Source organism: Nipponia nippon, unplaced genomic scaffold, assembly GCF_047370975.1.
Source record: "Nipponia nippon isolate SJK-2023a ecotype South Korea unplaced genomic scaffold, ASM4737097v1 scaffold_1, whole genome shotgun sequence".
In the NCBI taxonomy this organism is placed as follows: Eukaryota; Metazoa; Chordata; class Aves; order Pelecaniformes; family Threskiornithidae; genus Nipponia; species Nipponia nippon.
This window is the reverse complement of record NW_028262290.1, coordinates 144,718,695-144,746,692: the sequence shown is the minus strand read 5'-3', so window position 1 is coordinate 144,746,692 and position 27,998 is coordinate 144,718,695. Positions and strand designations below refer to the sequence as shown.

Sequence of the window (27,998 nt, the reverse complement as noted above, 5' to 3'; positions counted from 1 at the left end):
ACATTGTTCCCTTCCCTCCTCCTCTAATTCGGAGACTTTGGTTGGAATGAAGTGTAATTAATTTCTGAAATGAGAGGGGAAGTGTGTTTAATGAAAACAGACAGCTTTTGTTTGTTTGGCCTGGTACTCCTCTTGCCTAATTGCTGGCAGAACAGCAGCTAAATTCACGGCAGCCAGAGAAACAAAACCATTTCTGTTGAACGCAATCAGTTTGTATTAGTTCAGCAAGGCATTTACCTCGCTGTTTGCTGATCGGTCACAAGCTGTTCAATTTCCCCTGCGTTTCTGTCCTCCTCTTCTTCCTGCCCACTCACTCGGTGGCTCAGCCTAGAGCAGAGACACAGGACCGACATTTTCTCACCAGGACAGTCGGTACAACTAAAGCACCATGCTCTTTTATCAAGGCCTGATTTTCCACATATGCTTTTAAAAAATACTGTCTCACTGGCTTTTATAATGAAGTTCAGCTAGGGAGATAGCTTTTGGGTGTTTAAGTTACTTTAAAAGTCACTCTCCAACAATTGTTCTGTCACTTTGAAAAGGTGCAGATTATTCCCATCCCTGGTGGTACCAGGAAACCTGCAGAGTTTCCACAGGGACCAGACACAGCTCACAGGCACTTGGTCAGGGAGGGATTTACTAAGGAAGGAACAGGCTGGGACTAGGGATCTGCAATAAGAAACTAGAGACAATAAAACTTATTTAAGAAAGACTGTGACATGGTGCTGCAGAGGTAAGGTGTTAGCCAAGACAGCTCCTTTTCCATGCCATCCTTCTAACTGGCAATAGGAGACGTTACTCGCATGGTTTAGAGAACTTGTTATTTTTATCACTACTCACTGGGCTTTATAAACCAAAAATGTAAAGAGAATCAGCTCAAGAAAAAATGTAAACTCTTGTGAGCTATAGTTCTGGAAACTTTCACTGCTGTCCAAAGATTTTCTAAAAATTCCAGCACAAATTCTGATCTCAGTTGCTCCACTGTAAATCCAGAATAATCCTGCCACCTTAAACTCAAGTTCCAGGGAAATTAAAAATATTTTTTAGTCAGAAAGCCATCTCACCAGCATGAGATTGCGAAAGCTGGGCAAGCAGACCAGTCACTGCCTGCTCACCAGGGCACCGACAAGGGTTCCCTACTGTCTCTCCTGGCCCATGGAGGAATACAGCTGAGGAGGAAAGAAGAGGTGATGAGAGGGGACCTGAAAGCTGAGTGTCCCTGGCTTTACCAATGATTTCACTGGAATGATTTTTTTGGGGTTAACAGCATATAGGTGCATTTAAAAGCCGCTCCAGCCACAAGAGCTACCACCACTTTTACAGCAGAAAAGACCTATGTTGTTTTCAGGAGAATCTTTGGGAGAAAAATTGCATTTTTTGCCTGGGCAAATAGCAGAGGACCTGTTTTTTGGACCTCAGCTTGTTGGCTGCCCTCTTGGAATGAGGTGGGCACCTCAGAGGGTGTTCAGAGCTCCTTGACTTATATACCAATGCTCTTCCTGGTCCCCTGGCTGCACCTATTCTTACTCACAGGATGTGGGTTCAGGGCCTGCATTTCAGAGGCGCAAATACCCCTTTCCCTTCTAGTCCCCTTGAAAATCAGAATTTATAATCAACTTCTGGGAAAACACATAAAATACATTTCTCCTTTGATTAGCAAATTGATTGAGGTCAGTAGAGTGGCAGTGCAGAAGGTAAAAGCTGGAAGTGATTTCCTGATATAGCTTCATTGTCATTATCAGGCATTGGACCCTTCAGATAAAGTAATGGAAAGATGTCAGCATAACTCTTTACTGCTTTAGGGACTCAGAGTTGCATCTCCTGTTAGTGAGCTGTCTGGCTGCATTGATGTATGGGTGTGATGGGACATGTGCTTGTTTTGGAGAAGTGCCATCGAAAAATCGCTAGAAGCTTCATGGTCAGAACAAGAAATTCACAAATACCCCTTTTTTTTCCCCAGCAGATTTTAGTGCTGGCAAAAATTTCATAGCTATCACTGGTGAGCACCTTACCTGCCTCTTTCATACTAAAGGTATCACTTTTGGAAGCATAGGCCCAGATTGTACAAAACCTGTGGTTCATAGAGATCTGTTTCATCCTAATGTCCTGTGACAGTAACGTGTGTGTGTTTTCTGTGCTGATCATCCAATCCTTCCTTTGAGCTCTCGTAATGTGCTTGTGCCAAGTACTGTGATGGCTCTTTGCACCTCTTATTTATAAGTAAAATAGTTACTCCTTTTGTAGCAGCTCTTGTGAGATTATAATTTTATCCAGATACCAGACCCTAATGCTTTTATGATCTGACGTTTTTATTTTTTTCTTTTTGACGACTAGGTTCGAGATGGTGACAGTGAGATGTCTTCTCTTATTAGCAAATTCTGTCATAGTACACTCATGTCTCCAGTCACTTCTACCAGCAACAGTCTCTGGATCAAGTTCAAGTCTGATGCTTCTGTGCAAAGGGCTAGCTTCAGGGCCGTTTATCAAGTTGGTAAGAGGAACTGGTGACTTGCACAGTGAACTGATCTGTAATTTGGACACTTTCAGTCATTTCCGTGCCATATTATCCATATAAGGGGTTTAAGACACGCTTCAAAAGAAAGGAAGGAAAAAAATAGAGTCAATTTATTTATTTATTGCTACTTTTAGAAATGCTAAGATGACGTCTGCAGTAGATCTGTTGTAGGCACTCCTAGCATGCTTGGAAATGCACCCCTCTTGCTTCTATGAATGATAAATCACTTACCACTAACATACCAAAGATGGTATAGCTATAATTCTGCCTAAATCTTTTTACTTTCGTTTTTCCTGTCTTTTAGTTCTTAGTCACCAACAGATCTATCTCTGTCTGTGAAACAAATGAATCAGATCCATTAGTTTTTATGGGCACAGTTAGATTGGTCTTCTGTATATACATGTTTATGCTATACTTAGAGCAATATGTTCTTTTAAATACGTTCTTAATACTACTTGGAATGTCTGTAGTAGGTGCTGTAAGAAGACAGGCTTTTAGGGGTGGTTTTCTTCTAATTTCATAGTGATATTTGATAGACATCATATTATACTTTCCTTGAAGCCATTCATCACAAACAGTGATTCTTGGTGTCTCTTGGCAGCCTGTGGAGGCTCCTTGTCTGGAGCAGGCACTATCCATTCACCTTACTACCCCAGGATGTCCCCTCACCCAAAGACCTGTGAGTGGATCATCTCCCAGCCAGACAGCAAACTGGTGATTCTTAACTTTATCGACTTTGACATTCGAAATACAACCACTTGTGACTCGGACTACATTGAGGTAAAGATTAATACACATACTATGAACAGTAGATAGATTCTTGTCTGTATGTTTCTTATACTCATCTCCACCAAAGCAGACCTGCTTGACAGGCAAGCACTTCTTACAGCAGTTATAAAAGCTTTTCCAGGTTCATAATGAGATCCCAAACTTTTTCTTGCTTCTACAAAGATGATATGGCCATTTTGATAATCAGAGACGAGTATCAGGTGTCTTTAAATAGACAGACCTGGTTTTGGAGGTTTATGTGCCACTTACTGTTGAGGTTGTAAGATCTCAGCTTTTCTCCATCTGACATGCTTTGGGTGGGAGAATGCTTCTCTGGCAGTCATAAGGTTGTGTATTATGTGCCTGAAGTAGAAACCATGCTGAAGAAAGGGTAGGGTTTGACTGACTAAGGATCTCTTTTATATGGTTCTTATGAATTCATTTATGCTTACAATTTTAATATAATAGAAATTTGTATGGGATATTTTGAATACACTGTTCTTCAGGTCAGAGATGGCAACAACACAGACTCTCCTCTTTTGGAGAAATACTGTGGTACATCTGTACCATCTAGAGTGCAATCTACACGGAACAATCTCTATATCAAATTCAGAGCTTCCTCTCTTACGAACCTTGGCTTCAGAGCTGAGTACTGGCCATTAGATACAGGTAAGGATTTTTTTGCTGTTTTCTGTGTAGGGTGTCGGGACTTTCCAAATTTTCCCATACAATGAAAACAGTTGACCATCAAGTTTTGTGATGGTGTAATGGGAGATGAATTCTGAATCAGTTACTGTGTAGTATGCATTGAGGAAAAAAAAGACTACGAAATTTCAGAAAGAAAAGTAGCCAATTTTATAAGTGCCTACCTTTTTTATAAATATATCATTTAACCTGATGTTTTATATCCCTACAGTATGTGGAGAGACTCTCACTGGACCGCAAGGAACCATTAAAAGTCCTGGTCACCCAGATGTCTACCCACATGGTATTAACTGTACCTGGATTATCAACATTCAACCTGGCTACCTTATCCGCCTGACATTCACTTCATTTAACCTGGCATTTGATTATAGTTGCAGAAAGGATTATCTTGAAATATATGACAACAGCACTGTGCAAAAATTGGGAAGGTGAATATGTCCATTAGCCTACAGAGCTGAATTACTGTAGAGCAAGCACTGTTCTATACATCTCGACATCCAATTTGCTTCCTTAAATGTTGTGTGTAGATTAATTTCTCTGCATTACAGAAACAATAGCAGCAATTGCACTGCCTGGCATAGTAAAGGCAACTTTCTTTCTTTGACCATGGAATGAGAAACACATTTAATAAATATTATACTGGGAGAAACTAACTTGTGTCAAGACGACAGCTTTTCTAAGGACAGGTTTCAATAGCTGGCATTTTCCAGCTCCATTAACATTTTGATTTGTGGGATATAAGTTCAAAAGCATTAATACACCCAGGAAAAGACATGATTTGAAACACTTGCAGAAGTGAAAGAAAGATTACTTAAAAGATTGTGCATTTGGATCTCACCAAAAACTAAACCAAAGTCTACATTTTGTAGGATTTTGCTTCCACTTTCTCCTGATATGTGATTTTATCTTAGGGAAGAATCTTTTCTTTTTTCCCCCTTCACCAACTGGATATACACAGGGTTTTCTTGTCATTCTAGAATTCAAGAACATCTGAACTACTTGGGGACAGTATCCAGCTGCAGCTACAGACTGTAAAGCAGCTGGCTGACATGGCAGTATTTTGGAAAATATGGAGCAAATGACGCTCATATTATAATGGAGAGCGTTTTGCAACCTTATTCTTTGGCCAGCCACTCTGACTCCTACAAAAGAACAGAATATGTTGTAGGTACAACATAGGATAATTTCAATAAGGATTTGACAATTCGATGAACAGTTTCTCCTCTGACTTTGCCACACAAGTTAGATTTGTACCCTTGTACATGTAGTGTGCTAGTTAGTCCCATGATACAGGGTATATGGCTGGGATCTGTATCATCCACAGGAGAGATTTGTGTATGTGTAGCTGTTTGAACTTCTCGGGAAAGCTGAACCCTCTTCCAGTAATACAGGTGCTTCATAAAGTGCTGCCATTCAATCTGGGGCATCTTTTTTTTGCAGGTACTGTGGAAGATCAATTCCCCCATCTGTCACTAGTGGTGGCAACATGATGATGTTGTACTTTGTGACTGACCACAGCACTGCATCTGAGGGCTTCTCAATTAATTATATCTCCCTGGACGCATCAAAAGGTAATATGTCAGTCTGTTAATTAAATGTTTTCAGCTGTCACTGTAAATAAGCACTACAAGAAACAGAAACATTCTTTTCTGTGTTAACAGAAGGCTGCTTGGTGCCTCTTTTACCCCTTCTTATTTATCCTGCTTTATTCACAAGTTTTTTCCTCCCTAGGAAAGCAGAAAGCAATTTCTGTAAGCAACACTGCTGTTTTCTTTAAAAAGCCAGTAAGAGCTGACGTGGCAGAACTGCATGAATTATTTAGGAAAAGTATTTTCTGAATTTGCTTTGTCTGTTCTGAGCTGAGTATGTGCGATCTAGTAAGCTTAGCAATTGTGGACAACTCACTTGAATGGGAGACTCTCAGGTGCCATAAAAATTAATTTAGTCCCTATTAAGGTGCAATATTGATTGCAGAGAAAGGTCACATGGGATGGAATTTGATAAAGCAGCAAAATAACCTGAAAGCACAAGCTGTTTTTTTCATTACGACAGAGTGTGACGTTTCTGTCTCCAGAAGAGTTCAAGGCTCCTGTCATGCCTTAAATCTGTTCTTTAAGTATCTCCTTTTAAGGGGCCAAGACATACGTCAGTGGGGTAAGGACTACTGAAGAGAAGAATGACCATTCATTCTCTTAGTTCTCTAAAGCAAAGAAAAATTGAGAAATTACTCTGAATTCTAATTGCTTTGAAGGTTTTCCAGGGTGGGGGCACATCTGTGTTTTCAAACTATGCTGAACCCACCATACCTAATCCGGTGCTTGCACATCTCTCCAGCACTGAGAGCATTTTAGCAGCGACTGAGCTGCACTTGAAAAAGCAGCCTCTTGGTGAAAGACTGTAAATACCAGTTTCATAGACTCCATAGACATGGGTCTGCTATTGCTCCCCTCACTGATAAACACAGATCTGTAGTAAAACAGGAGTTTTGCGAGTAGAGGGACAGGTTCTGCCTAGCAGAATTAACCCACAGAAGAGGTAGAGTGGGATAATGAAAAAAGTAAAAATGAGAATACATTTTTAGCTGGGTTATTTGTGTATCCATCATTAACCAGTTTCTAGCTGGTTTGCGTGTGTGAGTGCAGGCTACGAGGGATTTCTGGGGTACCAGAAATTCATAGTACTCATCTATGCAGCCATAAACTACCAATGGCTGCTCATTGTTTGCTCTTAGTTTCTTTAATAATTTTATTTTTCCTACTTTCTGAGTTTCTCCAACCTGTTCAAAACCAGCAAAATTTCCAATTTCTACCTTGTGAAAAATAACTGCTTTCTTGGTGACAGCTTGGAAAATTTGGCTATTATTTCATCTCTCAAGCATGTGTGTGGGTGAGACCAGTAGAGATTTTGTCACTGTGTTTTTATTCACTACCAGATAACTTACAAATCCAAATAATCCATTTTCTCAGCTGCCTTTATTTATACTTGAGTTATCTGGCATGGAAACCAATAAGCCAGTAAAAACAATTAAGATTTAATGAGAACTATTCCAAGAAGGAAGTTTCTATTTGTTAGAAAATAATAGGCCAAAAAACAAGTTCTACTTTTAAAAATCTTTCCAAGAAAGACTGTGTAGTTTGAAAACTGAGTTCTTACTAGTGAGAAATTGTGACATTATCAGCTTCATAAAGAAAGTCTTTTGTGGGTGTGTTTTTGCAGCTGCCGCCTGTAACTTCTGTAAATGTGATTGTTGCTTGTTAATGTGATATTTTTTTCTTTTACTTTACCTCAGATTAGTATTTCATGGGTAGATTTGATTCCTTCCTAACTGTTCTTATAGCAGCTCTTCTCACAGTTCAAGATCAAAATATTCTTTGCTCAACATCAATCTATATTTGTCTCTGTGTAACCCTATCTGTTTCTCTGGTTTTATTAGTTACCTCATTGCTGATGAACCCCAAGATTTTCTGTCCAGCTTCACTACTCTGCCTCCTCTCTTCCATATTCCCCTCCTTTACCACCACCACGGTGACTGGATTTTCTCATGTTTCATCTATATGCATCATGTGAGGTTCAAACTTCAACAACGGTGTCCCTGGAATGGTTTCAAACTGCCTTAAAAATGCAAGGCTGTCTTCTCTTTAATACTATTAACAACTAGAAACTGTATAAAATGTTTATATAAGAACTATATAGTATCTTAATCCAAACTCTAAACAACAGGTATGATTTTCTTTCCCCATAATTAAAACAGATATCTTTACTACTCTTCAGCTAAACTAGGCTAACTCTCAATTTATTCTCACTGAGGCCTAGGACTATGATCTCTAGAATAAATGCTTTTTCACTTCAACCACTATAGTTTGCATAACTCTGGCAAAGTAGCAGATAACTACTGAAACTGAGAGTAATAACCCTATAGAGAAGTTGAAACTCCAATCTGTTTTCTTCACAAAGATTTGTTTCTTTTGGTCCCAGCACAAGCATAGCAGTCCTACAAAGTTGTGAAAAATACTGGATTGCTAACATTCATTTTTGATTAAGAATAAAGTGTTTTGAAGCTGCTATGGCGTGAGAGAAGACAAACACATGTGTGTATGTGGACTTTGCTGTGAGAAACAACTCCCCATTTCCCTGAAATCATATCAAGTTTAGTTTTCCTGCTGTGAAATGCTTAGGCCTGATATTCATCTTATGTATATCCAGTTACACTAAGGTAGCAAATTGCTTAGTCTAATCATATCTGAGAGATTTACCAAAGCTATGGATTTTTTTTTCTTTACATCTGCTGCCTATTTTCTTTTTTTTTTTTTTGGCTAAGGAAAATATGGTTCTAATAATGTTTCTTGTGCAGTAAGAATCCTTCATATTTTTGAGCTCTGTTTTCTTAGCCAGCTAGAGTGTAATCAATATCAGAACTGCTCAAAGCTGTTCTGGTTCATATTAGATGTTTCAATAGGCTTTTGCCTGGAGTTATTTTACAGAGAATGAGCTATTGAAAAGAGGGACAAGATTATCACACACAAAAAAAAGAAGAATAAATAGGAGTTAAAAAAAAGGATAAGTAGGAGTGAAAAAACTGTTTTTGTGTAGAACAAAACTAATTTCCTTCTCCATGCATCTTGACAGAAAATGTTTTGTTAGTGTGGTTTATCTGTGATATATTAATTAGTTGAAAAGTAGCCTTAAAACAATGGCAAAGCTATATTTCCTGGCCAAAAGATTTGTATTACATGAGATACAGCCATGGCCATGGTCCATAAAGTGTAAACAATTGTTTTAGCAGTCTGCCAGCTAGTAGCTGTGAATAGCTCATATGGCAGGAATACAAATGGAAATCCTTCAGTCAAATATGCCCACATGATATTCAGTTGTTTAAAATGTATATTGCCCACTTAAACTATATGTACCTTGGATGCCTAGCTCTTGGCTGTCTTTCTGTCTTTTAGAGGGGAAAGTCACATGGAAAGCAAGGTAATATTTGAATTTACTTCCTAGAGTCCAGATCTCAAATACCAGACAGATGAATGTCACTACAGCCATCTAAATGTTATGATAGATTTTAGGGTTTTCTTTTGCCCATCTTGGCTGACCACACCACAAAGAACCCATGTAAAATTATTGAAAAATCTTTGAAAGGGTTCATTCTTTCCTGGAAGTGTTGCTCAGGGTCTTGAAAGATCCAGGACACAATTTTTCAATAGGAATAGCACTAGAGTCAGTGTATGTATTTTAGTGTCCTTGACTTCTTTACAAGTAAGTGGGAATTTATTTGTTTTACTTTGAATTGGGGTTTTGGGGGAGATTTTTTCTTTTTTTTTTTTTATTTGTTCGTTTGTTTCATTGACGAGGCTTCAGTTCACCCTTTCTGCTGAGAAAAGTCAGCCTTAACAAGGTTTTTAGCAGATTGCCTTCCTGATAGAGTATTTATTCCTGGTCTTTCTCTGGCTTTGGTGAAAGATAAGATTTTTTGTCCTTATCATCCTGAATTGTGAATGATATTCTTTATCAAGAGGGGTAACTTGTTTTTAAATAGCTTCATTGTGTGGTATGTGTTAGCTGACAAAGACTCACTGGAGAAGTCAGAGTTTGAGAAGGATGACAAAAAAAGAAAAACATTTGTGATCCAGTGGACTTAAAAGTGCACCTGAAGGTGATGTATAGATTTGTGTGTCTTTTTTATTGATAGCTGAGTACAAGTTGAGATCTCGGTTCCCATCTAGCTGACTGAACCCAGTAATTATTAGGAAGATGTTGCCTGGCTTTTCTCTTCAGCTGAATGAGCAAAGACAGGAATGGAAAGTAATGTCTGACAAATATATGCATGCAGAGTTACAGGGCATGGTTGAATGAGGCTGAGATAAGACAGAAAAAAAAAAAGCTGGAGTCCTGTATGCACCTTGGGCATCTGCTCAGCTCATCCTGAGTCTCAGGAAAAAGTCTCAATCAACTGGCAACTGACAACTTGTTAGGCCCCTGTAACTTGTTTATGTTTGATCAGGGTATTAGTCTGCCTATATATACCTATATATGTGTAGCCAACTCTATAGTTTGTGTGTTTATGTGTAAATCAGCAGAAGAGAGTCGGAGATTCTTTTTGAACAGCTGTACCCAGTGTTCCTAAGGAGTTTGGGTCTGGAACAGTATAAAGGACCTTTGTGTGCCTTCTTGGTAAAAATTAAGCCTGTTAGCATCTGCCAGCAGCAGTAACAAAGGGCCCTGAAGTGCAGATGTGCTTTTCCATTGCCTGTGGAGAGGCGTATACTTCATGTGATAGTTTCTTCCTTTTTTTTTCTAAACATGCATAGTGTTACCTAGAAGTCTAATTGTTAGGGATCGAAAGAAAACTGCCATTTCACATATGACACTATAGTTTTATTTTTGATTAATTAGAATTGTGGCAACTGATGAATATCTCTTTATGGGAAAAAACATGGATATAATTTTCTGTAGTATGCATGATTGTATGAGTGAGTGGTACAAAAGCTGGCAATTTTTTCTGCTTTTGGCTATTACAGTGGGTTACTGCCATTTATGGCCTTTTTTTCAGAAAAGCAAACACATTCAGTACCAAAATCAGAAAGCAGATTGAATAGCTTTCAAAACCTGATGCACTGGCAAAGCAAGATGTGCGATTGTCCTTGACAATTGCCTCCTTCTTCTGTTTTTCATGAGCTGCGATAAGTGTCTTCAAACTAAAGTGAATTCATATTTTTTCCAGGCATGTAATAATCACATTATGGTGTTAGGCTGCATTCTGAACTTTGGCAAAGGAGTCAAAGTACTTTTTTCCTGCTAACTTTGCTAACAGTTTTCACTGGAGGAACTATTACTGCCCAAGCACCCCCCCAAATGCTGTGTTAGTGAGGTGAGGGCAAAAGAGGAGTACCAGCTCTCCTACTGAAAGTAGAACACAACGAATGAATCCAGTTACCAGAAGAGAGTTGGCTGTCAAAAAACATGGGTTCATTTATGCTTGTCCTAATCCTTATAGTAGCGTATGCTCAGTCTACACTTGGATTTATTTCATGGTAGCCAGAAGTCTGACATTTCTAAGGCGGTCACTCTTCCACCTTCTGTATTTATCCCCCTTGGCTCATAAAGAAGACTGTTATGTGTAGAGCAGTATACACCATCCGGTTTAAAATACCACGCTTGGGATATGAGTTCTGTATGGCTTACTCCCAAGAAAGCAAACTTTGGTGAGGGAAAGAAGCTGGACAATTCTGTGGAAATTTTTCTTAAAAGGGCTGATAAAAATGTTTTGGCTTCTGTGTTGCTAATTTTACCCTAAGGGCCCTTACCTAGTACATAATTTTTAATATTCTCCAGGCTGAAAGCTAGTATTCATGGTCTCAGACCCTGAATGGCAGTATTGCAATTCCTCTAACCATTAAATGTGCATGAGTCAGGCACGCATCCTTCCAAAATCAGGAGTAAATAATTACTTAAAATAAGTAAGCTAATAACTATACACACATTTTAATTTTAATTTTTTATTGCTTTTTGTGTAATGAATCATTAGGAAAAACTTAGGTCATATTCCTAAGTCAGATTTCTAACCCTGCAGGCAGGGTTCTCAAGAAATCATATGACTTAAGGACCTGGGATTGATGATAAACCCTACATATCATGAAACACCATGGGAGCTGGCAGCACAGCAAGGGCATTATAAGGATTTATAAAGCAGCGCAAGGTTTTTAAGGTGACCAGGACTAACCTGGTTGTTATATGCATATGTTAGAGCATATCTGTGATGGAACACACAAATGACTAGAATTCTAGATAAAGATTTTAATAGATCACGATTTTAGGTAAACTAGTGCATGAAAACTTTTTGACTTGTCAATACCGAAGTACAACCCAATGGCAGAAAATTATTGGCCTGTTTCTGTGTCATGTTTCTTTGTTCTCCTTGTGATGAATGAGGAACATAAGTCTGGTAGCTAGCTTTGGGGGTATTTATCCCACAGAAAACATTTTGAACAGAGACCTTCCAGATGAACAAGAATGCAAAAAACCACCATTAAAAAAGCCACCATTAAAAGCAAAAGCATTTTAATAGTTGGAATGGATGGAGAACAGATGTGGAAATGGTTGGTACCTTAGACATGGAGGGCCTGAACTGTAATTTCATCCCTTCCCCCTGAATTATTATGCATATAAGTGTTAAGCACAAGTATTACTATGCTGCAGCTGTGCTATGTTAGAAAACAGGTTTCAAAGATCTGTGTCAACCAGCTTAAATTAGTATAAAGTTAATCATAATATTTTGCTTGCTCTTTCGGTTGTACTTTATAATTAGTCTAACCCTGCCTATTTGATAGAAAGCATTTAAAAAATCCACTTTAATTTCTTGTATTTGCAGCCTGTAGGACCTGAAACAGGGGAATGGAGAACCAGCATGAACCTCCAGGGTCATCAAATCCAGCCCACAATTTTACACCCACCCCCCCGCCTTTTTTTTTTTTTTTTTGCCAAGAGCTACATAATGTGATCCTCCTCTTAATTAAATTAATCAAACAGTATCTTAAAAAACAGTGGACTTTTTTCCCCTTTCTGCATCTGTTATGTTGTTTGGGTGATTGCTCTAGAAACTCACTTCCTGATAGAAACTTTCTCCTAATTTCTGTGTATCTGTATTCATGGACAGTTTTTAACTTCAGAGCTGTCATTGAGAGTGTGTTCTATTTTTCTTTTCTTCATGCTTCTTGATGTTTATGTCTTGTCTTTTTCTCCTGCACTTGCTAAGCTAAACAAGTTAAGCTCTTCTAGTGTCTCTTGCCTATTAATCTACTAATTTCCCACTATCCCCACAACATCTGTCTTACTTGTTCTCATTTGATTTCCAGAACATCAGTGACCATGGTTATCCACATTTTTCCAGGTGACATGTCACCATTACCTTGTGCAGTGACATCAAGATTCCCTGTTTTGACTGAAAACACCTGACATGGATCACATTTCTTCTTGCCCTTTTTGCAGCCAGATCACAAACCTTACTCAGACTGTGATCAACTAATACACGACAATTGTTCTCTTCAAAATAAGTCTCATGTACCATTGTATAGCAGACATTTTTATTCCTAGTTGTTATGTCTGTGCTTTCAAAAGAGTTTCTTTTTAATTATTGCTCGTGTTCTGGCTCAGCATTAGTCCACACTATTTTCTTTTTTCCACCTCATAATACCAAGATACTTCTACAGTGCTCACAGAAAAACTGATGTAGCTGATTTTAGTATAAGACCTTAAGTAGAACTGCTTTGTCCTCACAATCTAAGGATTATACCATCTTCCAACTGATTGTCACTTATGGCCCAGAAAATGGGAAAATAAATTTAGATATAAAATCCCCATCTCCCAGGTTTGGTCATGGGGAATGCCTGAGAACAATATAGCATCTCCTCGTAGCTAGAGACTGCATTCAGTTTCTACCACCACTGCTTTTCAGAAATTCAGGAATCCTACCTTTTGTGTTGATCAAGACATCCCTTTCAGTTTCCTTTCTCTGCTTACCTGGGTTTTAGGTCAAAGCCAACTTAGGCAGCTGGAACTACTCTTACATTGCCTATTTATTACAGACACACTGTTCTGGTAAAAGCTGAACAAATCAACTCAAATATAAGAAATCCCATGAAAAAGTTGGATTCTGGTTTTAGTTTATGGCGATGATATTCAGCGCTAAGATGTGTCCAGGAAGAGCTGTAATGCACAGGAGCACAGGATGTTTCCTCTTCTGTCTGTTGGAAACAGAAAATTCCTCTTAATTTACCATACATATTAAATTAATTCATACTTGTTTCTTTTCTTTTTAAAGTGTGCTCACACAACTACAGTACTGAAACTGGTGTGCTAACATCTCCAAACTATCCCAATAACTACCCTGTCCAGACGGAGTGCGTATACACCATCACAGTGGGAATAAACAGGCAGATTGTGCTGCGCTTCACCAACTTCACCTTGGAAGGGAATAAACGCTGTACAGAGGATTATGTAGAAATCAGGCAAGCATTCTGGTTGTTTTCCTTAGTGCAGAAACAAAGAGTTTTATTGCCTGTTTTGTGACATATTCTGTTTTATGTTTATTGTCTTTAAACAGCAGCTATTCTCTGATGCAGCACTGGGAACACGTACCTAATCAGCAATATTTGTCTATACTGGCATCACCATTAAACTTAGGATATTAGCATGGGGATTTCTAGTAAATTTTACAGGACAGAAAGTAGTATTTGCAGGAAGGTTAGCTGCAAGCTTACAATACAGCTGCGCCAAGTACACATCCTTTCTGCTGTGTTGCTGTATGGGATTTGCACTTTGCAGTGTCAGTGCACCCATTTTTTCCCTCATGAGCCAGCTGTCTAGATGAACCATGTCCGCAGAACGCCAGTGTGTTTTTTCACTCTGAGCATGCCATGAGTTTCCATGACCTCAATGAGCACCGTGATAAAACTTATTCTGAACGTTATACCAGATATTCTGTACGGGTTATTCTTCTGTAAGTAGTGTCTTATTTTTTAGAACCAAACAAAAAGCTGTTTGCTGAAGTTGCATTATTGAGATTCTGAATTCCTGCTGAATTAGCTTGTTTTCAGCTGTACTTAGAAACTGGAGAAAGTTATGAAAAACGGAAAGCCTTTTGCAATATTTTCTAAGCAAAGTGTTTAATTTTTTTCATTTTAAAACAACAGTCTGAGACTAAATTTAAACTAACTTTATTTTAACAGTTAACGCCTTAATTTGGGGTAGATCTGAATTATAACAGGGTTCTTTTTTTCACTTTTTCACCTCAAGAAATGAAAGCATTCATTTATTGCATAAATCTAACTCTGTTGTCCCTGTGAAGAGCTCAGCAGCATTAAACAGGTTTTAAGATATGGCCAGAACATTGCTAAGTGCAACTCAGCACATTGCTGCTGCCATAACTGGATTTCCAGAATGTCTGATCAAACTTGATTCTGTTAAATGGGGTAGCTAGATAAGTCTTAGGTGAGGTGCCACTCTGGTTTCTTGTCGTGAGGTGTCCTCTGCTAAATTGCATTCAGTCAGCTAAGAAAATTGTTCATCTGACCACAGCTGCAGAGGCCAAGATGCAAGTGAGGGGAGGTTTTGGCACAGTTCTTCAACTGCCAGTAACCTGAGACAGCGGCAAGCAGTTTAAGCTGGGAGGATGACAAGAAAACAGAGCAGCAAGGCCTAAGTAGAAATTTCTCTCAAAAGCAGGTATAAACCTGTGAAAATGTAATTGAAAGTATTACTGTCCACATAAAAAGCATCATATCAAGATCACATCCATATATAGATATAAATGTATTTATTATTGTCCTAATGACCTGTAGGGTATTTGTAATATGAATGTGCTTAAAGATAAGGTTAGAAAACAATTGATAAGCAGGTTGTCACCATCTTTTTTATTCCCATGAGACATGTGCAGGTAGCAAAACAGAACATTAGATGTGCATCCTGATTACAGTATTAGAAAATATTACTGGAAATATTACTTAATTTAAAAATAGGAAATAAGAGGTTGTAGAAACAATTCTGAATGCTAAGAAAATATTTCAAAACACGCATCATATCAGTTCTGAGAAATAGGTTCCCGTTTGTGTGGTGGCAAATAAACATGGTTTTTTTCATAGGTCAGCTCATCTGGTTTTGTGCCAGGCTAAACAGTGAGAAGTGAGCAAACTGTTATTTCTTCAAATTAGAAGATTACCTTTGGTTACACCAATGATTGTCACCTTGTAAAATACAGAGAAGGTCCTGCCTCTGCAGCATCAAGTCTCCTTGAGACACTTCTTGAGTTTGTCATTGTATTGACAGACTCTGGACAGGCTGCTGAGATGAGAGAGTAGACATACCCAGCAAGCAGGTGCTTGTGGTAGGACTTCTTCCTGCAAGTAGCAGAACTCCTCCAGTATTTGGTAGCTGCATTGCTGTGGAAGATGAAGAGCCAGGATTAGTCTTTCCCAGGCCTGAAAGAATCCCAAGATTTTTGATTTGTTAATATTTCTCATGGTTTCCCTCTTTGACCCAAGGTTTTTCTTTTCTATCATTCTAGAGATGGAGGCTATGAAACTTCTCCTCCTCTTGGAAAATACTGTAGTACAGACCTGCCTCCTGTTATAATCTCTCATGGTAACAAGCTGTGGATAAAGTTTGTAAGTGACATATTTGGCACAAGAAAGGGATTTTCAGCAGAGTGGGACGGTACATCAGCAGGTAAAATGACTGTATCAAGTATAAAACCATTTTACACATCTCATTTTTGATCTTTCATTTGTATTTAATTTCTCACCTTTTCCCTCACGTCTTTTCTGTTTCACATCTTCTAAAATGTGTCTGCTAATTATATGGCAACATATATTCATGTTGTTAAGATCAAGGATACAACTTTCTTGATCCTTGGGCTTTCTTTTTCTCCATAGGGAAGGATATACTATTCCCTAGATATAATGTAGCATCAATTTTCTCCTGTGTTTAGGAAAGCAGTAACCAGGAATTTAATGGAGAGATTTCTATCTGGAGATTAACTATCTATGAGGAGCACTCTTCAAATTAGACAGTTAATATTTCTAGGTGCTATGGGCTCTCTTCTGCTTACAACACTGTTGGGTAAATGCAGATTTTTGGGGTATCACGGAAAATGTTTAGGGCATGTGAAGGAGGTCAGTAGTATGAATCTCACACACCATGTCTAATTCTCTGCTCTTCTAGGTGTTAAATGGTGATTTGGTTTCTTTGCCATTTTCAGGTTGTGGTGGGACTTTGATGACAGCTTCTGGTATCTTCATGTCTCCCAACTACCCTATGCCATATTACCATAATTCAGAGTGCTACTGGTTACTCAGAGGAAGCAGAGGAACCCCATTCGAAATCCAGTTTGAACAATTCCATCTAGAGTATCACCCAAAGTGCAACTTTGATTACCTCGCGGTATGTACCCTGTGACACTTTGCTCCATAGGAGGCAGCTGAGTATGATGGGTGCACAGGCAAGGAAAATCACGTGGCCCTGGTCTTCAAATGTTTGTAAGTGAACAGACCCAGAATAGGAAAGCTCCATGCTGACATGCTGCCTTCATATCACAGAGCAGTGAGAGTTAAGGCAGCAATGTCTGTGTAGCTGCTGGTAAGAAAAGCATTTATGTCTAGATAGAAAGGCCACTGAAACAAGAATCTGTCTATATCTCTTAAATTTGCTGTGGTTTGGACCGAGGCCTTAGTATGCTCTCTTAGTAAATTACAATGAAAAAGGCACAACAGTGTCAAGAACCCTATTGTTAATCCCAAAGTTCATATTTGGATTGTTGCATAAATTATTTTAATATTTTTAATAGAGTTGAAATGGAGTGCAGTTTTCCCCTCTTGGTAAGTAAGCCCCTCAAGACCCACCAGTATTCAGTTACTGGCTTCCTGTTTTACCACTGATTTGCTTGTTTCTGAAATGCCTGTCGGGCTTCCTCTGAGCAGAAATAGAATTTAACCTCTTGTATACCCAGTAACAATTCCCTAAGCAGACATTTGTCAGGGGGAAATTACTTGGATTTGTAAAGCCATCAGCTTTATTAAATTTTTTTTTTTAAGGTATATGATGGCAACAGCAGTAACGCTAAACAGCTAGGTAAATTTTGTGGGAATCAGATACCGCAACCCATCCATTCCAGTGGAGACAGCATGTATGTAAAACTAAGGACAGATAGCAGTCTGCGAGGTGGAGGTTTTTTCGCTAAATACAAACAGGGTAAGTAAATAAAAGAAGATGAGAAGAACATGTTTCTACACTTTAGCTTGTTCCTGAAACTGCTTCCTGCAGCCCATGATCTTACCTATTCATTAGCAGAGGACAATGTATAGGGCATATTATTGACCCAGATTCTCCAGTCTGCTACAGTCACAGAACACAGAGAGCTAAAAATTATCAGTTCATCTACCCACGATGGAGATTATCTCCTCCCTAGAAGAAAGCTGGTGAGGTGGCTCTGCTTCTATTACCTGCACCAGTGGCACTTACCACTCCAGATTTACTCAGAATAAGAAGTGCTGGAAGTCCATAACAGAGCAGATTAGACAGTTCTTCCTCGTCTGCTCACCCAGTCTCCTGACTTTTTAACAGAGAAGGCAGATAGACCAAGCTTCTCTGCTCTTCTAGCTGCTTGTGAGGCAGGATGGCAAAGGATAAGTGAGTTACCCTCAGCCATCCTGGATCATTATGGGTGCTTAGGATGAGCCTACCTGGAACACTTCAAAAAGTTTCATTTTTTTATCTCTTATGGTAAGGGTCACATTTTTCTTGCAAACATTTTTCTGTAAAATAGTTCTACCCCAGAAGTATCAGAATAGTCACATTTGGAGAAAAAAACCAAGAAGATACGTAACAAATTGAAGTTATTTTGTTCCCAGTCATAACCTTGAATATTGTCCCAGTGTTTACTTTTCTCCTTATACACTCTAGCATATATGGCTAAATGCACATTGGAAGATATGGAATTTCACCACATACAAAATGATTTGCAGGCATCTTTTGTACCCTGCATGTGACATGCCCAATTGATAGAGATTGCTCTAGGTTTGTAGACATTAAGTTGTCCTAGGTTTGGACAGTAGTAAATGGATTACAAAAAACCCAAAGCTATTCATCCACACATGGCACATACAATAATCAGAAGAGTGAGGGAGCTTTGGCTCCCTCATTCTTTAAAGATATCACAGACTCACCTACCATGTACTTTTCAGACTGCAAAGTCAAAACGACATATTAGGAAAGAGTTCCCCCTGCTTTCATTAATTACACAGAAAGAGCACTTTCAAAGCACTCAGATGTAGAACCTGAGCTATCAGATAATGTGATCTACACTTTACATTCATATTTAATTCCTGAAGGTGCATCAGAGAAAGCTTTCAATGGCTTGCCCAAAACCTAAATTATGTAGGAAGTAGTGGTATAAAATAAGGATGCTTAGATGCCAGATGCATTTATGTGTACATGAAAGAAATGCAATGATGAATTTGAAAACATTGCAAAAGAAAACATGTTATTGAGTTAACGTTCAAAGGCACCTTTGTGTTTGACATGTTTCTAATAAAATCCTGACGGCAGGGGGTAGCAGCTTTTACCCGTCTTGCATTCTTCAAAATCCATTTTGTGCTCTTCATCCTGTCCTTTGAAACAGTTGTATGCTTCAGTGTAGCTTTGCGGACAGGCTCCACTCCACCTGACCCTGACCTTCAGTTGTATCCTGAGCCTTTTGAAGTCCTAAAAACACAGACCTTGCTGCTCTGTGAATCATTTGGAAAGAATAAAAAAAAATTGCAGGAGGTAGGTATATTATCCCTAGTGACAGACAATAGAAGAATTTTGCAAGTGTATCTCAGCTATTTCTGCTGTTCAAACACTGCAGATCTGCTGTACAAGGCAAAGAGCCTGTCCTGCTCCCCGCCTCCTGCCCACTTCTCTGCTCCCAATACACATTGTATGCTGTCTCCAGACGAAGGATTGCCCACGTTGATATTTTCTGTCTTTCGTGAAAGTTGGATACAGGAAAATGAGACTCACTGACCTAATGCCATAATTGTAATTTCACTCTTTATCTAGCTTAGTTTCTTTTTCATTTTCTCTGCACCTCATTATTCCAGGTGAGTGTCCAGTTCCAATGCTAGGATGTTATTAGATGACTCACAACAAAAATCATGGCTCCTTTTTAAAGAATTTCATGATCACTTCCAGTTCCTGGAGCTAGAAAATCCAATACAAGTAGTTCACTTTCCATTTTTTGTTTTAGCCAGGGATTATTTTTTCCAGTTTGCTGAAATAAACCACTGTAACCCATTAATCAATCTTTGTTGAGCACCCTCCCCAAATTGTTTCAAATGACAGGGCAAATTTCTATTATTAGGTGAAAAAAAAATAAATAGAAGAAAACATGTTTCAGGAATAACCAGGCATTTAGAATTAAAGAAAACTGCCAAAAAATATATGTACTACATATACTGATGAGTCTGCAAGTATCAGAAAAGAAGGACATAATAGAGCTGAAGGATTCAAGTTTGGAAAGTCTGGATTTTGTTTGCAACATATGCAATATGTTCTTCAATAGGTCATGATTCTCTTTCTGCATGATTTCTCTAATCTGTAAATAAAGACATTTCTCACCTTGTAATGCTGTCAGTAACTTCAATTAGTAATTTTTTGAGATACTGGGTTAATAAGCACTGCACAAATATAATTTGTTATCACTTTTCTTTTCAGTTTGCCATGAAGTACTGACTGTTAATCGTAGCCATGGCATATTGGAAAGTTTAAATTATCCAAATAATTACCCATTAAATGAGCACTGCAACTGGACTATCCAAACTACAAAGGGGAACACACTCAACTATAGCTTCACAGCCTTTGATGTAGAAGATGGATCGGACTGTGACCGTGACTCCTTGAAGGTATGTACCCAGATTCTAGAAACAAGAAAAATCAGGTCTTCTCCAATAAAGAAAAACAATAAAGATGCAGAAAACAAAGGAGAAATTTATCTTATCTACATTTAGCCGTTAAAACTCAAGTGTTAAGTCCAAACAGTTATTCCCTATTTCCTCCGTGATCAGCAGGGAGTGAAGCATTGCCAGAGAGCACTTCATCCTACCTTAAGACAGATGTCTGCAATAGGGAGGATGAATCACTTTGCAGGTGTCTAGACTTGCTACAGAGAGTCTAGCTACCACCTTAGATTAGATGCACTGGCTTTTATGGGTGAAGTGAGATGTCATGATTCCAGCTTCATGTAAAGAAGAAATCCTGAGATTAGTAAATTGATTGCAAAAACACAATGAGCCCAATAATTTTCCTCTTGGTTTTATCTGAGAAGGGGTGGGGAATGTTCAAAAGCTTTAAAATGTGTTATTTCTACATTTTTAAAGGGAGGGTTGCTGTGTATCCTGTTTATATTTTCCTTTTCATAATTAATCTGCTTCTTTAAAGGGACTGAAAGAAACTGAATTTACCCACAAACAAAATGAGAAATTGTTAGCCAAATAAAACCATCCAGTCAATCTAAAGCCAAGTACCCTTTATTTTCATTTCCTCAAAAATTTTATTTCTAGGACAACTGAAAAGATATTTTCTCTCAGTTTTGTACTTCATACTGTGTGAAGTAGAGTGTAATCATGATCACTGCTATGCTGAGGATTATAATCTTCTTCTTACAATTTTGCTGTTTTCCTGAACTAATCCATCCTTCAGATCTCACCCTTGTACAGGGTGCCAGAATGTAGCCCCTGTTACTCTACTTAGGTTTTGCACAAGAGAAATTGAAATTTAGAGAAGTGTTAGAGAAGGTTACTTAAAGCCAAGGAGAGGGCTAAGGAATAGTGCCCACATTTCTGGAGATACTTTCATTGGGGTCTTGCAGAAGGTCCAGCAACAGGCCTGGTGATGGGATAATCTGTTCCCTCTAGATGTCCTCCCTCGTTCCGTCTACCTCCTTACTATGCCAGCTTTCACAGCTCAAAATTTGTAATAAACTGGCAAAAGTAATGTTCTCCCAGCTTTCTTCTCTTTGTGGCCAGGAATGGAAAGAAAGAATAGACATGTGAAGAAAATAAACAAGGGAGCACTGTATTGAGAACTAACTATTAAACCCTGGTTCATTTTTGTGAGGAGGCTGAAAAGGAAACATTGGAGCCAAGCAGAAGGGCCAGTGCTAGTCTCAAGATGCCTAAGCTCTTGATCCATGAAAAGCAGGAGCCCTGCACACAGTAGTCAGCCAGTGAGGAGCAAGAGACTTGCCAGAAGACGCTATTCTAGACATAAGGCTGGAGGAATACTGCCAGAGGCAAGGACCTGATCCAAAGCACTTAAAAGAACAGAAATAAAACATATGGGAGGGAGTGAGGAGACAGGGAGCAGAGAAGTACTTGCACTCTTTGTTTTAACAATTTTTCAGTGCTTCCAATCAAAGAAAATACAGACTGAAAGAGGTATAAAGAGGAAAATGCAAGGGAAAAACAGAGTCATGGAAGTGTGTTGAGGCTTTAATTTGCAATTCATGTGACATTACTTACAAATCTTTCACATAATGCCATTAAGAAATACCGCTTGGAAAAGATGTTCTCATTTGGTTGTCGCATGCTGCACAAATATGTGCCATAGTGTAAAAAAGAGAACAAGGTTGAACCAGCCAGGGAACTGAATAGTGTTTGCTCCCACCCTGCCTCTTGCGAAAGGGGAGCATGTTGGCAAGGCTGTCAGTGCTTTGTGGTGTAGGGGAAAGGGGGAATCATCTGGAACAAGTGTGCAGTTCACTTTCTAAGCAGACTGCAGATATTTGGGACTTTTCTGTCTGAAATCCATGTGGAGTCTGACGCCACTGCAAATTGGAAAAAAGGTTAATAAAAAAACCCCGACTCATAGCTGTTCAGCTAAGATAAATTACTTTTCTGCCACATGCTAGTTTTGAGATTCTCTTATTGCAAAGGGGCCTAAAAGGGGAAAGCTCTGATGCCCTGGCTGACTAACACTGGGAAAATAGAGGTATAATCCTGTTCACTGTAGTCCAAGTGGGTGGTGCGTGGACCATGTGCCAGAGCTCTTCACTGTTTTCTTGGAGGAAATGGGAAGCTGCTGCTCAGACAGTTTCCATGTAGCTGCGCTCATAAACCAGAGTGGCCACTGGTGCTGATCAGGTGCTCTTTTTCCCCAGAAGCTTTCAGGTGCCCTTTTTCCCACCTCCTTTTGGGTTTGGTGGCAGCAGCTCTCCCACCTCAGCCCTTTGCAGCAGGCAGCAACACTCTACTTGTCTTCTTAGCTCTGTGGCAGCCCTGACAGTAGCAGCCTGGTGCTCTGTGGCAGCTGGCAAGTTTGGTGACAATATTTGCTGCTACTTGCTGGAAGGCTGGGGATGGGAAGGACAAGAGTTAGCTGTTAGGTTGGATTAGGCGATGATGACAGTTGTGGTGGTAAAGGGAGTAACAGAAAGCGATATGTGATGAAGAAGGACAAGATTAAATGTTGCAGTGGTGTTACGGCAGAGAGCTGACCTGTCTGAGAGGAATACAATCAAGAAATGGCAGTTGAAAAAAAAAAAAGATAAAGAACAGCAGAGCTGCTTTGAGAAGACAGTGGGAGAAACAGATTTAATGCATGCGGACATATTTTTATGACATTGCAAATGTCTCAAACTAGAGCTCTGATTTTTCTGAAATCTTTCTGAATTCTGAAAGAGAAAATCATGGTGCTTGGTGGGGTGGGGACAGCTAGACAGGGCAAGCTGCGTTCTTGAGTGCTGCTGGACCTGGCCTGCTGGCCACTGTGGTTTTGGTCCAGTCTCCATACTGGAAAAGGGCCTGTTCTTCAGCTTTGTGTTTAATTATGACTTACACTTCTGACCCAAACCCACATGTAGTATACAAGAAGAGCATTTTGCCATGTGACTAATTCATTCTGATATACACAGAATATACTAACTTGCTATGTGCTTCCTGGCTTAGTCCACATATGAGTCAGAAATTAAGTATGTAGAATAATGACAAAACCAAAAGCTTCTATATACAAGTATTCCTAGTGGGTGTCAGTTACCAAAGATATTATCGTCACTTAGAGCAAATAACTGTTTCAGATACAGGCAAGGAAAAAGATAGTTAGATGTCCAAAGAGTACAAGTAAGTGCAAGTACAGTGCGTGGCTGTCCCAGATGGAAATGCAGTCACAGCTGTACAATGAGAAGTCACCCATGTATTGCGTTACCTATTTCCTTTTCTCCTTTGATCATGGGATGCTTCTTGTGAGCCAGACCGCAGTTTGTAGCAGCTGGCTGGTGTTACTCATGGTGAGCAGCATTAACCTCTCTGCAGGGAGCCTTGAGTGACTCTGACTTGGTCTGGCCTGCGCAGGGCCTGCATCTCCACTGCTTCAGCACATACAACTATTTGTACCTGTGTCAAGTAGGAAGGAAAAAGCCCTGTTCTTCTGACTTGGTGGCAATTTTCTGCCCCGGTGCATAGGTGTGAGAAGTTGAGAAGGGGCAGTGTGGGAGGGAGGCAAAACTGCAGTTTTTTATAATGTCAGTCTCTAGCACGAATCTCATATGAGCGCTTTTTCAGCAAATGAGCAGCGTGCAGTGTTTCATGGCCTGTCAGAGGATGTTGGCTCATTGCTAGTAATGCTCATAGGATGTGTGACATTTTGGAAGGAGTTTTACAGCAAAGTTGCAAGAATATGAGATTAATCTCTTGTGATAAAGACATGTTCAGAAGCGGCAATGATATGATACAGGGCATACCAAATAGCAGACTGTTTCCTAGTGATGCTACACTAACTGTAATTAGATTGGATGATCTTTAAATTATATTGTGTGCTGTGGCTTGGCTTAATAACCTAACATTAGTCTTTCTAGAGGAGTCATCAGGCTGTAGCCAGTGAGATATTGCAGACAATGACATAGAAATGTCATTCCTTCCTCTACATTCACCAGGTTGTTAGCTGAACAAGATTATATTTAACTCCCCATCTTTAATGATGAATTACCTTCTTATTTAGTATGACAGAACATAATGTGCAGAGAGGCAAAGCTATTTTATAAGTAAGGAGAATGTCATGTTGTTACCCTGAAGATCAGTGTCTTGCAGTAGGACTGAAATTTACTCCTTTCTTATCCAAGAAAAATATCATTTGAAAACCCCTAATCTTTCTGTCCTTCAGTGACAATCTCCCTCTACATTCTTCTGCTCAGAAAGTACAGCCATCCCTTGAAGTCCAGTCTGTTTAGCATCTGCTTTTAATAAGTACAGGGAAGACCTTGCCCAGCCTTTTGCAAGATGCCACCAGCCTGATAAGCAGATAGTAAAATTGTCTCATGCAGCAAGACAAGTTTCAGAGCTCTCTGTTTGAGTCTCACCCCTTTGGTCTGTGCAGCATGTTAGTCTAGTGGCAAGGGTGGAATTATCATTGGGTTAACACAAAAGAACATTTTATGGGTGCAAACCACTGCTTGATTACAACAGTGGCCTTCCTTCTGCTGCAGAGCAGGACTGAGTTCCTCTTTGGAATAAAGCACTTCCTTGCTTGCTTACTGCCAGTCTACTTAAGCAGTCCAGGCTCTTTCAGCAATTAGGCTCAGGGTGGTTAAAATATGATTGCACTTTTATATGTGGAATATTATCAAATGAGTACAGTAATTAATATGGCATCTGCTCCTGAGAACTGTTTCATTTCCTTCTGGTGGTAACAGGATATGTCCTTTTTTTTTCTTTTTTAAACCACAGTAGCATTCCAGGGATGTGCCATAATATCCTTTTTCTCCATCTGGGAATACTGTATTAGATAATTGTCACTTGCACTCAGCTGGTCATCTTCTTTTTTTACTAGCTTATCATAGGAAAAAAAAAGCTTACCGTGTTTCTAGTTTTACTGCCTTTGTACTTGTAATTAGTAAATATGCTTAAACCATATTAGGAGATTAACATTATTAAGTTTTATTTATGAGTGTGTCTTTTTAAAGTGCTGCAGAAATTCTCCAAGCACAGGGAATGGATTTGCTTATGGCCATGCATTGATTTACAAAATGTCACTGGTAGTATATCACCCTGGGGAAGCAGATGATATATTAAATATATCCATCTAGGTTCTGCACACAGACATCAAATTACAGCCTGCTGGCCAGACTGCAGTGGTATCCATTAACGTATTACCATGCAAGCTGGCAGCACGCCAGCCCATCCCTGAATTCCTTCAGGGGTTTCTGGGCCTCCACAAGAAGTCCTTCAGTGTAAGACTGTAAGGATAAAAGCTACAATTCTCCCTGGGTTTCTGTGGCAGGCATCACCATAGGTACACAAGGAAATCTTAGCCCTTGCACTGATTTTCAATGAGAGATCTGGATACTCAGGAGAGAGTTGGGCCAAAAGCTGCCCACCCTAGACAAGACTAGCGCAGGGCTCAGATTTTTGTTTTTCCAATTGCCTGCATTGCCAGAATTGAAGCACTCTTTGGCTTTGCTGTTTGAAAGGTTACTTAGAAGCAGACTTACAAATGTGCACAGAAATACCCCCACCCCTCAAGACAGCTAAATTTGTCAGTGATGAAAGGGTTGCATGGTGCTTACAGAAACCTCAAATGACAAGAAGCAGGAGTGAAGCCAGCACAGACTCTGCTCTTGGACTCACAAAATGAGTCAGACCTTCATGGACTCAGCATTTCCCACACCCTGCCAGCTCAGAGCAATGTGACTTTGCCTGTACCTTCAGGAAAAAGCACTGTACAATGAAGTGACTGTGAAATACTACCATATGATGGTAGCGTGCATGCTCCTTTTTGGGGAAAGGGCATTTGGGACTCATCTAGTTGCAGCTGGATTCTTCTCTCCTCTGTTCTTCTTCTGTATTCCAAATTTTGCTGGAAAGCCTGGCCAGTGTCTGGGAGACTGTCTGCACAATGAAGTGGCTTATCCCGCTCAGCACAGGCATCACGATACAAAATTACGTGGTGACTGGAGAAACCCCATCTGAATTGGTCAAAGCTTCCCCTCATCAAAGGGAAGCCCCCAGACGATTCAGAGAAAACCACACTGGACTTTGAAGAAGGTCTTATCTCTCCCTTCCCCGTTGTTCCCATGAGCAGGCAGTTTTGCTTTCCTGAAAGCCTAAGAAGCAGGAATATTTCCCGCTTTTCCCATCTTCATTTGCCGAGACCAAGCTGCAGCTCTTCTCAGTTGTCGTAGTTATGCATGATGCAAAGTTTCTCAAATGAGGGGATTCCTGCCCTCTCTGGCCTCTGATGGTGTCAGTGTGATGTTGCTTGTGCTGGCAGTTTGGTTCAGCTGGGCTGGCAAAGCCCGTGAGGAGCAGCACTCAGCCCTGCACGCCGGTCAGCAGCGCTGCAAACTGCTCAGACCCCCCTGGGCTTTTCAGAGCAGATGCACCTTTTCATATGCCCCCACTCCCAATTGCTGTGTCCCTAGGCACAGCCCCGTCTCTTTGTAAGGAGCTTTTCCCACAGTAGCAGCTTTCTGTTGAAGAATAACTTTGGAAATATTATTGTTCCAAGCTCAAAAGTAGTCCTGCTCCCTCCACCACGAGTGGATTCTCGCTGTGGAGGAACCGCCTCAATTTCTGAGGCATTGAGGAAAGCAGCCACTTTACCAAAATAGCCGCAGCCTTGTGACCAGGCATGTGTGATCCCACTACTGCAAGGGCATGGATCCCCAAGCAGCCCCTGGCTCGGCAAAGGCAGGAGGGACACGTCAGGGACCTGTTTGGATGCTGGCCATGACAGCAAACCCCTGCATGTACCTCGGGGAGAGACATGGGTTCAGGAACAGGACACCAGGGCAGCCTGGGTTTGCCCCAGGCAATGGAGCCATGATTTGAGGTCAAAGCACCCACAGCAGTTAGCAGAAAGGCAGGCTTTTCGGAGGCACTCTTGCACTGGACTGCCTTGCTTTTGACTTGGCCTGCTCCGTGCCTGGGACCCTCTCCATCCAGACAGCATGGCAATTAGGTGGAGGTGCTTTCCTAATACAGGCTTGGGGATTTAAAATGCCATGCTGAACAAATACGGTTCGTAGGGTTGACTGACTAGGTGGATGTCTCCTAGGCATTCCTTTCTTAACCAGCAGTTGTTTCCTACTCCTATATCTAAAACAATTTTAAAATTTCACCCAAAGATACACCCTGCATTTCTTACATTCTTATAATAAATCCAGAGCCTTGCTAAAGAAAATGATTTTTTTTATATCATTTGCAGAAATAAACCTTTCCTAGAAGACAGGAATGAACAGATTTGCCTGTAGTAAGAAATTCTTGTTTTCTTTGAGAAGGTAGTAAGTGGTAATGTAAAAGATGAAAAATTCTTTTTAAAAAATATCACTGCAGTCCAATGTGGAATTTAACTTTGCTTGAAACTTTCAAAGGGCTCTGAGTATTTAGGCTCAGGTTACAAGACAAAACATAGACCCAGATACAACTCTACTATTAAAAAACTAGGCATTTATACATGTCAATATGTTAGATAAATCCCAGTGAGATTAACC

General features: G+C 39.8%; 1 protein-coding gene across 2 annotated transcripts in view; it reads left to right on the top strand.

The window, feature by feature from the left end:
* CUBN (cubilin) overlaps positions 1–27,998 on the top strand; it is a 148,811-nt gene that overhangs the window by 22,438 nt on the left and 98,375 nt on the right. For both annotated transcript variants that reach the window (XM_087775875.1, XM_087775882.1), the window contains exons 18-27: positions 2,335–2,491; positions 3,117–3,295; positions 3,790–3,952; positions 4,200–4,416; positions 5,429–5,559; positions 13,803–13,989; positions 16,044–16,204; positions 16,737–16,918; positions 17,569–17,725; positions 20,231–20,418. In XM_087775875.1, the coding sequence (XP_087632001.1) occupies positions 2,335–2,491; positions 3,117–3,295; positions 3,790–3,952; positions 4,200–4,416; positions 5,429–5,559; positions 13,803–13,989; positions 16,044–16,204; positions 16,737–16,918; positions 17,569–17,725; positions 20,231–20,418 (1,722 nt within the window). The remainder of the gene's footprint in view (positions 1–2,334; positions 2,492–3,116; positions 3,296–3,789; positions 3,953–4,199; positions 4,417–5,428; positions 5,560–13,802; positions 13,990–16,043; positions 16,205–16,736; positions 16,919–17,568; positions 17,726–20,230; positions 20,419–27,998) is intronic.